At 39.9% G+C, this 12,396-nt stretch overlaps 1 protein-coding gene across 2 annotated transcripts in view; it reads left to right on the forward strand.

Annotated features, from left to right (window-relative positions):
- xirp2a (xin actin binding repeat containing 2a) overlaps window positions 1–12,396 on the forward strand; it is a 39,583-nt gene that overhangs the window by 16,369 nt on the left and 10,818 nt on the right. The window contains exons 1-6 of one of the 2 annotated variants that reach the window (XM_088368762.1): window positions 1,727–1,885; window positions 5,413–5,558; window positions 9,303–9,440; window positions 11,673–11,759; window positions 11,906–11,972; window positions 12,256–12,359. In XM_088368762.1, the coding sequence (XP_088224888.1) occupies window positions 5,505–5,558; window positions 9,303–9,440; window positions 11,673–11,759; window positions 11,906–11,972; window positions 12,256–12,359 (450 nt within the window). In that variant the 5' untranslated portion in view covers window positions 1,727–1,885; window positions 5,413–5,504. Of the gene's footprint in view, window positions 1–1,726; window positions 1,886–5,412; window positions 5,559–9,302; window positions 9,441–11,672; window positions 11,760–11,905; window positions 11,973–12,255; window positions 12,360–12,396 lie in introns of those variants that run through there. The other variant, XM_088368761.1, reaches the window with a different exon arrangement.

The following is a 12,396-nucleotide window of genomic DNA, read 5'->3' on the forward strand; positions in this document are numbered from 1 at the left end:
GCTTTACATGTAGATCAGCACAGGCAAGGTAGCAAGCGAGACCTACGACTTGTGTTTGTAGTGTTCCCACGATTTATCAATACGCTATATTTAGTGACTTTTAAGTAAATACTTTTCCAAAACAAAAAAAAAGCAAAAAACAATGTAGCACATGCTGCAACATGCACTATTTATTGGAGAGATGGAGTATTTAATTAGAATAAGATAAGGCAGAGAAGGTCCCCAACTAATCTGGAAGAATATTCATTGTTTCCACAAATCAATGACAATATACACTGTTTGTTTGTTTTTTTGTTTATTTCGAACATTAAAGAAAGACAAGAAAAAAGAAAAAAAATACAGAAAATGATAACTCCATAGTACAATAGAACATAAAAAAAAAAGAAAAAATGATGTTACATTATAATTTTCCCTTTATCGTAAATTCGTGTTTGTTCTATGTCTGTAAATTTTGTTGTAGAGTATGCTCTGTTTCGCGACAGCCTTAGCTTCGATGGCGTCCTGTGCTAGACCCGCCCCTTTTTGGTCCACCCCTTATCTCCTATTAAAAGAAAGTTATGTCATCACAGTAATGTGGTATGATAGCCTCCAATTTATTGACAGGCACCCACAGGAATTTTAGAAAAAGTATGTTTTAACAAGTGTAAATATTTGAATAAGTTAAATAGTGTTGAAAGCATGTGTTCCAAGTGAGTTAAACTGTGCATGTTTGTTTTGCTTTTTATTTGGTCTGAAGCCATTATTGTTGGGAATACGACAACCTTGATCCACCAACAATCAGATCCTTTCCATTAAAAGCTCCATGTAAGAAAGAAATGAAAGAAGATTGATTTGTTTGAGTCCTGTGGCAGGTCAAGGTGCGTAAAGTACGTTTATAAGGAAGTGCAAGCAAACCTCCACAGATAGATGATATAAAGATTTGCTAAGAATTTGTGAAGTGGGCACTTGAAGACAAACTTCCACTTTTGTGCTATATTCTGACTGTCTGCTGTATGCACACTTGCTCCATTTTTGCCCCTCTTATTTATTTATTTATGTTATTTGTTTATTGATTATTTATTCATCGCTCTTATTTGTTCATTGTTTGTGCCTTCTTGTTTTTACTTTTTGTGCTGTTTGCATGTATGTGTGTAATATGTCTTGTCACCGTGGGATAGTGGGAAGCGTAATTTCGATCTCTTTGTGTGTCTTGACATGTGAAGGAATTGACGATAAAGCAGACTTTGACTTTTGACTTTGACTTCCATATTAATCGTAGTGCATGTTTAATCCACCCTCTAAAGCTGTGCGTCTGCCAGTGGGATGGTTTTAAAAATATACTATAATAAAGTTGATGATAATAAGAGTTCAATTCTACAGTGATTCAGTGAAATAGGATTTATTCATTAATAAAATATGATGACATCTAACACATATCTACACAAAGCACCCTGATCAAATTTTCGGATTACAGGTCGTCAAGCTCACGAGAATGTGAGTAACCTCATGCCACAGACGGGTGAATATAGAATTTTTTATAGTATTTTCCATACTGTATGTTAAGTCTGTGTCCGTAACACCGCTGTGACATAAGTTAAAGGGCATGCTGGGTACCTTGATACTTGATTCTAAAAAAAGGCCAAGGCGCATGCACCAATCCTCTCCTGTAAGTCCATCCTATTTTTTTACGAAGGGGGATTCTAAAATAAAATCAGCTGTCACTGCATGCCAGGGCCTCACTGCTGAGCAGCACGCGGCTGGAGCTGGCCTCCAAGCTATTGCATTGGTCTCCATCCAGGACTTGACTTGTTTTTTCAAATAAGTATTTCTTTCTGGAGTTGCAAGGCCTTTTGCTATTCAGTGGGATTCTATTGACATCACTTGTTCAGTGTGTCCTAGGCAGAAGGTAAGCAGTCATTGTGAATTACCAGAGAGCTTCTATAAAAAATAAGCACGTACGTACAAATTGATTTCAGCCAAAGCACAAGTGGAAGAGAACATTGGAAAAAGGAGACAGCATTTGTGCTTATAATGAATTGTTTTAATGGCTGGGAGGTGGAAAAGGAAACGATTGTGGTACTGGGTTGCTGTGCTGTAAGCTTCAAAATGTGATATTTCTGACTCCACAAGGAAACGCTTTCCGTTTTCACCATCGTTGGCGACAAGCTCATCGGCAGTATTCTGAGAGTGTGGCGAATGAGAAACAAAAGTGCTTAGCTGAGCACAAGGAAGCACTCCAGGGCAATCTGGTCTACATGTGAAGAACTTATTCTGATAGATTTGACAACTCAATTATTGCGCCTGTTTTGCTTTCATCTGTGAGGAGTAAATCAGCCTCCGTGGCTGACATTTCAATTAGTCCAGCTCATTTGGGGCGATCTCGTCAACCCACACCAACCAAAGACTTTGGTCCGTAATATCAAATTGGGTCGCTTAAGGCGTATGGTGTGTGGGAGCCCAGAGAGGGAGCTGTGACACCATCGTGTTTAGTCCGGGCAGTATTCTTGCTTTGCCATGTAACCCTTAATCACTGAAATAACTCATTTGTCTCCGCCTCTCCTCAGCAGGCGTGCGGGAGAGTCAGGGAGGCCACTCAATTTCTGAATTTGCATGTTTTAGCCAAACCAGCATGTACATTTAAGCACTTATGGTGTAACACTGTGAATAAAATCAAAGTGTATAACACATCAGCAGAAGTAAAACAATGCAGATGATAGCAGTTTCTAAGGTTTCCTGGCGCCAAGAGCATATTCGTTATTGAATGCCCATAATAATTAGGATAGGGCCATACTTCTTTTATGTCATGCTCACATAGCACGGGCCTCTCCACACTCCCCCCCCCCCTCCCCTTCCTAAATCTTTCCCTCTGCAAGAGAACATGATGCTGCGGTAACAGGCGCTAAATAAAAAGACCCGAGGCTGGCTAGCTCACCTTTGAGCTATGGCAGTTTTGCAGACGACATACCATTGAAAGAGGCTGTTGTCACTGCCGTCATGCTTCAAAAAGCAGGTCTCTGGCTCTGTGACAGCTCCTGACCATGACGTGAGCATACATCTCTGGTGATAGATGAAGGTGTTATGATTGTGCTTCTGTCATCGTGCTGGTGTGAGGTTTTAAGACAGCCTCAGGTGTAGGATATCTGACCTATATTTATAGGATAGACTCAGTAAAAAACGGTTTATTTTCAGATCCCACCGGCTGCCTATTACTCACCACACACTAACATGCCGTTCGTAACAGAAAGCTTAAACTGGTATCATGAGGACAGTATGTTTTTATCATGAGGTGCTTGAACCATAGTCATTAATACCACTCAAAGTCACTCTCTAAATCCGGTGGGGAACATTTTCCTCGTCAGGAGTTATTTCCGTTTTCGTCCGCCGAGGGCCATACTAGATTAATTGTATTTTTAGAATAAAATATTAATACATATGATTTGTTTCCCCAGTCACAGTAGAAAGGTTTTAGCAGACAACAAACATATTCACCTCTATGTAAGCAAATCAATTCACAAAAAATTAACCGTGCCGTTTCAAGAGAAGCTGGAGTGCATCCCAGCTGATTCACTCAAGAATAACTAACAAGACATTCACTCCTAGTGTCTTCAGGGGAAGAAAAATACCCTGACTTTGCATTAAATCGATTAAGCCACCTTAAAACTATGCAGTTCAACTCTTAAAAGTGTGATTAACACTTCCAGGCTAGTGGACTGGAACGCAAACTCACCATGCATATTTACACCAAGTTTACCGCCTGTGCCGGTGAGGTTCATGACTGGGATACACTTTTACACAAATAGTTCATATAAGATCAAGTACATGATGTCTCTTTTTTTAATATATACCTGTATTTGTAGATGAAGTACTTTTCTATGTACTTTTTAGTGGCAGTCAATTTTGATATGCCTTTTAAAATGCTAAATAAAGAATAATGAAAGCCAAAGCAAATCTAATCCTCAACCCGATTTGATTAACTTAACGCTAGATAAAAGTATCAAATCTGATCAAAATTCAAAGCGAGTTAGAAAAACAATGCAGCATTTTCTATCCTAGCTAACTGTGTGAAAAGGAAGACTAACACCCTGGATCACTTTCAAACTGACGTCTGGAGGTGAACACTATGCCATCAGTGACTTCTCTTACAAAGATTATTCAAAATTGTTTGCATTGGCAGGCAGCACTGTCAACCATTCATCCCTCAACATCTCGGGAATTTCTGTGACCAGAACACATACATTTACCAATTTGGTCCAGCTCTGAGCTAGAACTTTAATCAAGCCACATGGTGGGGAAAAAAACATGACAAGAAACACACTGATTATTGTGCAAGCTTTCTTGTGAAAAATGCGCAAAAGAATATAAAAAAAAATATATCACATTTTCTTCTGAGATGTGGTGATGAATGAGGCTAAACAGAAGAAAAGATCATGCGTGGGAGTGGATCTACTCTGATGTGAGCTATAAATCATACCTTTTACACTTTTTGTATATAAAGTACAATGCCTTAAATAGTTTACAACTCTTAGACACGCACTCCTAACTTTGGACGGAGCGATGACGCTTTGTAGTTTGTGTCAGTTCTACAAAGAAAGTGATTTCTCAGTCTAGTTGTTTGTTATAGCCTGGCCATAAAATTGTCATACCAATTCAAATTTTCAGTAGAAAAATATAAATAAATAAATAAATTAATTAATTAATTAAAAAAATAAAATAAAAGGTGATTGGGTTAATCTCATGACATTTACTGACTTTAAAGCCTTGTTGTGTGTTGAAACCACAATGTACACACTGCATTACATAAATTTAAGTGTGTAGAAACTGCATAGCCAAGCACAAACTGAGACAAATAAATGCAAGCATATTTGATGGCACAAATGAGATCTTCATTTTACCCCAAAATGTTTTAAAGAATCAGGTGCAGCAGTGCTCCACAAACTCTTCTCATGATTATCACAATTCATGCATATGCAGCAAAAACTGCATCTGATGACAAAAGAACAAGGCGTAGGATGTCAGCATGTTCAAAGGTTGCAGGTTGTGCCGATAATGAGCGAAAATCATTTTTATGTAGGTTTTTCTTTCATCCCACCACATTGTTGCCGCGAGAGACCGAACATGTAAAGAGCTAAAAGGTCCAGTGTGGGTGTGAGCTGAGACACGGTGAAGCGTTCTGTGTTGCTTAATGATGCTTTGTAGCGCAGAAAAGTCAAATGCAAAATCAATGGTCTCCCCTAATTGGCAGTCCACGGGGGTGCATTGAGCAAAATGGAGAATCATAAACTCGTGTGTGCTTATTGATGACTTTGTTACAGATTCTCTTGTCTTGAATAAATATAAAGCATCAATAAGAAAACAGAATGCTAAATATATCAAGTATTATCTCCACTCAGAGCCCAGAAATGATGACATTTTCATGTTTATGTGTGTATGTAGCTGCAGAGGAACAGCCCATTCAGGGGAGTCGGGCTCCAGACGCCGATGACCGTGAGAGCAGCGAGTCTGTGTCACTAAAAGAGCGTCTGGCCATGTATCAAGCTGCTGTGTCCCACAAAGAAAGTACCAGCTCCTCCTCTGCGGCGGTAAGACCATCTATGCAGGATTTAGGTGATGGTGTGCTGACAGCCAGAGTCGTTCACAAGTTCACAATTTTGTGAATAACTGCTTGAGCTACTAGTCCAAGTGAAAAATGAAGAATAACATTCCTCCATGTAAAATTTCAATGAATTTAATCATCTATGCTACATAATGTCATAAAAATAAATCTCTGCTTGTAAGTGCCAAGACGGAAAACCACCGCTTTACGCCTGTGACCCTCAGGCAGCACTCACTGCATTAAAAACATCACACAATGATTGTGTAAAGCATATTACCACGTAGACTACAGGTGTCAAACTCAAGGCCCGGGGGTCAGATACGGCCCGCCACATTATTTTACGTGGCCCGCAAAGACAAATTGTGCATCAAATTCGTGTCATTACTAGAATTGCAAATTGTCTTCACTTTTAAAAATATATTTTTACCTTTAAATATTTGACCAGTTTTTACTTGTCTGATTTGAAAACGAGTTATTTGTCAGTTTGTTTTGTAGCCTATACTGTATATACTGTAATATGAGGTGCTCATACATTTATTTGGGTTGACAGTCATAATGGCCCTCAGAAAGAAACTATGACTAGAACGTGGCCCGTGAAAAAAAGGAGTTTGACACCCCTGACGTAGACTCAGGAACACTTAAGAAAACCATTGTCAGTCGACACAATGAATTATATTACTTGGCACAGCTGCAAATTTAATGATGAATGCGGATGAGATTTTTTAACTCAATAAAAGCACATCGATCTGTGCGTGGTGGATGTCACCAAGTTTCATTCATTGATATGACACCGATGTGAGATAATCTTTCCAAATTATTGTGGAAACACATTCATTGAATGAATTATTACCATCTTTAAAATATTTTCATAGCACCAACGCCATTAGTGATTCACACACGGGTGCAGAATCTTGCTGCTAGGTGGTCTCCAGTCGCCCACGTCACATGCACAGGAGATCTTGAAGTTTACCTGCCAATGTCATGCACCTACCCAAGCGAGCAAGTCTATTTCTTTTCCACAATGTCAAACATTAGTTGTGCTTTTAAAGCAGTCACTTGTTTACAGGGCGTTTTAGAATGCCCTTGGAGAGGTCAAATTTTATGTGAAATTCTTTTCAGAAAGGATGTGCTCTTAGTGCATTTCTTGTCCCTTCAAAATTGCAGTCATCCATCCTTTTTCTGCGCGCGTCACATAATAGCAGTAAGGATGGCACAGCTTCAAGCAAGATGTACTGAATCATTTTTCTGCACTTCACTGCTATAATAGCCAGAGTAGCCGTACCACAACCTCCCGGACCTCACTTAATGCTCAGTGTCAGGCCTCTTGTGGCAGCACTGACAGCTAGGGCCTAGCTGCCACATAAAATCTGCATGGGACCCCCCCGCCCCTTCCTTTCTTCCACACCTTAGGCAACTGTCATAGGTATAGCCACACAAATGTGTGGTGCCTCAAGAGCTCGTGTGCCCTGTCTATCATCCAACAACAACAACAACAACAACAAATCCACACCTTTGTTGACATTTCTTGCCATTTAAAATACAGCATGCTAAGCCCATCTGGGATTACATTGCAACACACTGTGCTCGCCAACAAGCAGCGGTAAACGTGTAGCTAAATAACAAAAAATCTCCATTGGCCACAAGAACAGTCCTTCAATATATTGCACATCCACTTGAAAACCTGGCGCCCCCATCCTCGTCGCACTGGGCCAAGATTCACAACACGGGAAAGAGATGATTGTCCTTTACTACTTTACTTTTGACCAACCTAATATCGGACACCAAAATCTGGCGGCTAATTAATATTGAGTTCAGTGAATGACATACAGGTCATTGCAATGCTATAATGAGAGTCCATAAATGACTGTATACCCACATTTGCTAAAATATTGACGAAAAAGAATTTAAAGTGGGTATCAAACCTTGTCTACAATTTGCATCACGCTATCATTGTGCTCATTTTGTTGTTGCATGTCAGAAATCATTTCATTTTATATTCAATTGAATATGCAACAAAGTGATGCAAACTGTGCAAACACAAGTTAAAATTCTACCATGCAAAGCGACAACCATCTATCAAAACCACAGAGAAACGTCGCCAGCTTCTCTGGGCCCAAGCTCATCTGAGATGGGCAGACATAAAGAGGAAAAATGTGTTGTGGTCTGGCTAATCCGCATTCCAAATTGTTTTTGGAAAGCATGAATGTCATGTTCTTCAGGCCAAGAATTACTATCTGGATTGTGATCAGCCCTAAAAACTAGCATCTGTGATGGCATGGTTGTTACTCCCCATGGCGTAGAAAACTCGCACATATGTGAAGACACCAATGCTGAAAGATGCATATAGGTTTTGGAACAGCATCATGGATCATGCTCGCTATTCATATAGCACCAAATCATAGCAGAAGTTTTTTCAGGGCAATTTTTAAAGACCTTACTTGTCACTTATTAAAAGATGGACTGCCCCCCAACTTGACCCCAAGTGAACCCGACACGAGCAAGCGCTGTGCAACAGAAGCAAGGAATCATGGCTCTTGGGAAGACCCAAGACTCAATGTGGAGCAGCCGTCTGTTTCAACCAGTTGGGTTTGAAACTAGACAAAGACAGAGAGAGGGAGAAAGAGAGCACATGTCATGGAGGGAAAGAGCGAGAGCACGATACAGCTGACCATCAATTCACACAAGGATGACGCTAGAGGCCACAGGACACATAAAAGTGAAGAGGGCTACACATCAGGGGTCGCCAACCTTTTTGAAATTGAGAACTACTTCATGGGTACTGATTAATGCAAAGTGCTCCCAGTTTGATAGCTTATGCTTCTGAAATGACAGATTTGCCCCAAATGACCTTTCTGTTATTATTAATATTTAATGATATTCAATTATGAGAAGACACTGATTATGTTAATGATGATTGATTTGTAATGATTGGATTGTGTAGATATGTTTGACAAGTTTTGAAAATGAAACTGAGGCCAAAAAAAGAATGCAACCACCGGCCTGCCAGCAATCCAGACCTCGTCTTCCTTTGAAAATGTGCCGAAGAAATAAATCGTTAGATACGACAACAGAGACTCAGGACTGCTGAGCAACTGAGGGTTTATGCCAGGCTGGAATGGGAAAGCAATTGAGGTCTAGATGGGTAAATGGAGCAATATGAAAGTTTGATAAATATCTGACGCTCCTTTTTTGTGTCTAATCTTGTGTTTGCCCAAATAATCCCCTTGGTTTATGTTAATGCACTATTAAAAAAAAAGGGATTATGATTGAGCAAGTCAATCCCGCCTACGGGCCGGGCGATATGACGACACCCAGAGTATCTGGACAAATAGGTTTGTAGAGCTATTCGAAGCTTGCTTAAATACAACAGTGTAAGGAAAAAAAATGTTGGAGACACTTTTTACTGTCCTCAGTTCCCAAACAACATTTTGAGTATTTTCTTTAAGAGCAATAGTGATGCAAGACAGTGAAAAATATGCCGCCGTCCCAGCCTTTTTGGGAATCTATTGCGTCAGGTATCAAATTAAAAATTACTAAATATTTACAAATAAAGTTCATCAGGTTGAACATTTCAAGAGTTTTTACTGTATTGCATTGAATTCAGGTTGAAAAGGCTTTGCATTTTTTTTACACGCTATTTCAACTTAATTAGAATTGGGCTTTGTAAATACTGTGAACTTTCTCTTTTGATTTCTCTATTCTTTTGTATTAATGTATTATGTTTTCCCAGGTGATGGAGGAGTCTGAGGCCTGCTCCCTGCCTGGTGGCCTGGCCAGTGTGAAGAAACAGTTTGAAAATCAAGAATTTGCCTCATCGTCTTCCCAGTCCAGCAGCACTCAGGTCCATTTTCAGCAGAGATCTGTGCAGGTGAGAACTGTTGTCATTGCCATTGTTGATGAACCCAAAAGAATGCAGTGGTACACTCTGTGTCAAGTGCGTGTACATTCTTGACTCCAATTGGCTTTTCCCATGAACCGACGTGCAAGAAGAAGAAAATGAAGTCGGTACTAAAATATAGTTTTCAAACTATAATTTAGCAGTGACAGAAGCGTAGATAAAATAAAGATGTCAGACTGACAATAATGATGGGCAGACTGATGGACTGTCAATGACATATTTGGTCGGCTTGAAATAATGGCGCTCTGACAATGATGGATGGAGGGCCCGGCCGCAGGCAAATGACGACTGACGGACAAGCAACATTTACTGAACGCACACTCCTGCACCCAAACCGTTCTACACAGCATTGTATTTTTCTTTTTTTGTTGCTATAGTAACATACGGCTAAAAATAATGGCCGAGGCAGTAACTTTTATGAAACTAACCTGTAACCGAAAATCCCAGGTGGTTGTTTTCCAGTGCATATTTGCTAGCATTAGCACTTGAGGCAATTTAAACAATGATAAATGCTTCTGACAGAAATGTCTACAGCAGTTTTTCAAGTCCTTGGAGCTGCTTGAGTGTAGCAGCAGGTACATGTTGTTGTCAAGTGTGTGAACCATCCAGGAAGACAAGTGGCACGAACAATGTTAGCCCTTATCCTGGTTAGCAAGCTGGTTCCCAAGCTCTCCTCTGTCTGTGTGTTTTTCTGGTCCTGTCTGCATTTTCACATTTCGCGTGCCACTGTAATGAGTCAATCCCCATTTTTAGACCTAAACTTGATTCAAACTCACCATTGTATAAGTACCGTATTTTCAGTTTTCTCAAAAGCAGACAGTGCGCCTTATATATGGACCAATATTGAGCCACTACAGCAGGCGTGTCCGCGGGCCAAATGTATATATCTTATACATGGACAAAGTTTTAAAATGGGCCATTCATTGAAGGTGCGCCTTATAATCCGGTGTGCCTTATACATGGACAAAGTTTTAAAATGGGCCATTCATTGAAGGTGCGCCTTATAATCTGGTGCGCCTTATAGTGCGGAAAATATGGTAAGTGGAATTAGCAAAACTGTACACTGGCCAACGGGACATTTGTGGCTGCTCGAGTGCAGTGATCTCTATTTGGATTTCCAATGAGCAGATCATTTCCCTTCAGTTATTCATTTGTGTAATAAATTAGTGAATTCACGTGGTGAGGGTGTTTCTGTTAAAAAGTTCCCCTGCAGACATAAATGTGGCCATTTTTACTTGTCAATCAAAGAGGTCATCATCAATGTGGATCATCTATGCACTACTGTGCATGCAGCAAATGCCAGAACACGTTAAATCTCATCCCAGCGAAGCAAGGTCAGATCTGGCCCTCTATTCACTCTCCCCATCTGTTCAGTGAGATGGAAAGCAGAGCGGATGCACTGAGCGTAAAAGACCTTGCTGAGTGCTAAATTTTACATGGAGGTGTGTGCGAGGAATGTCTGCGTTTGTTTCATCGACTCAATGCTCTCCCGCCTCAATAGAAAGCACTTTACAGTCAGATTCCCTTCACAGACACTTTATCCAGGATCTATGCCATGTTTTAAAGCTTGTTGAACATTCAAAAGATATAATCCTGACATAAGTGGTTTCAGGAGCAGAGGCTGTTTCTTTCGTGTTAACTGCAAAAGAGACAAGCTCAAATCTACCACTTGCTTACGCGCCTTTGATTTGGAAAAATTGGCTAATGCGTTTTCTATACAATTCAAATAGAACATGTAATTCAAACTCTGCTGAGCAGCAAAAAAAAAAAAAATATATCCACAGACCATGAAGGGCTTTTTATTCTTTATGAAAATTACTCTCCGGCTGTTTCAGCTTTCAGCAACTATGTGGTGATAAAACCGAGGTTTATAAGCGTATACTTATATACTCATCAACCGCACATTGGCTACAGTTTAATGACAACCGTACAAGAACAGCATCAACGTGAAAATATTAGCACCATTCACCACAAGAGAAAATGAAACACTGCTCTTTCAGTAGACAGTTTGTTTTCACCTGTGCACTTCAACCATGTCAACAAAGAGAAAGAAACGTTTTTTTTTTACTAAGCAATCACTGCAAAATCTGATTTTTCTTTGCACTTCACTTATAGTGGGTGTCATTTGATTGAAAACAAAATGCCCACTGAACGAATGTTGCGAGTGCAACAGGAATTCAATGTATTTTTCTTGATTGGAAGGAGGTGTCCTGTTCTTCTGAGGTGACTGTGAGAAGTAGTGTCAGAGAACACGTCCCCTCCGCAATCATCTTTCAAAATCAGCAAGAGGTATTTGAGTTGCACGTCACACCCATATGATTCTGGACTTTTTGCTCCAAGTCTTGAATATTACAAGCATACTAAGCAATTCATGTGGTGTAGATCAAAAACTTGTGACTGTGAGCATGCTAATGATTTGCCTTCTTCTTCTGCAGGTAATGCATGATGAGAGCGTACACCATAACAATGTGGTCGCAAGTCATGGAAAATACAATGAAACAGGTTAGTCTGCTCTTTGTCTTCTGTACCATGATGATCATGTTTCACACCCTGCACATTAATAACACTGTACATGAATTAGCCATTTGGATCAATGTTCAATGCACAGTAAAAAATAGCAAAGTATGAATGGTAAAATATCAGAAAGGGGAAACGGAGAAATTGCCTCTGCATGGTTCCAGAAAACGAAAGTACTCGTGTTTTTAATGAAAGGATTTACTTCATTTCTCTTTCCTCTCACTATGAAGGACTTAATGAGGCAGCCATTTTCTTGTGTCTAATTCAGTTAAGCTTGTCGGAGGAGAGGACCTACCAAAGGTTTCCACGCAGTCTTTGAAGCAGCAATATGAAAGAAACATCGAGGAAGCCACACCCCCCAGTGAAATAAAGGTATTGAATGAGCTTTATGACACATAAGTAGAAAATG

The sequence above is a fragment of the Syngnathus floridae genome, chromosome 2 (genome assembly GCF_059516105.1).
Source record: "Syngnathus floridae isolate MCC-2025c chromosome 2, RoL_Sflo_1.0, whole genome shotgun sequence".
Lineage (NCBI taxonomy): Eukaryota > Metazoa > Chordata > Actinopteri > Syngnathiformes > Syngnathidae > Syngnathus > Syngnathus floridae.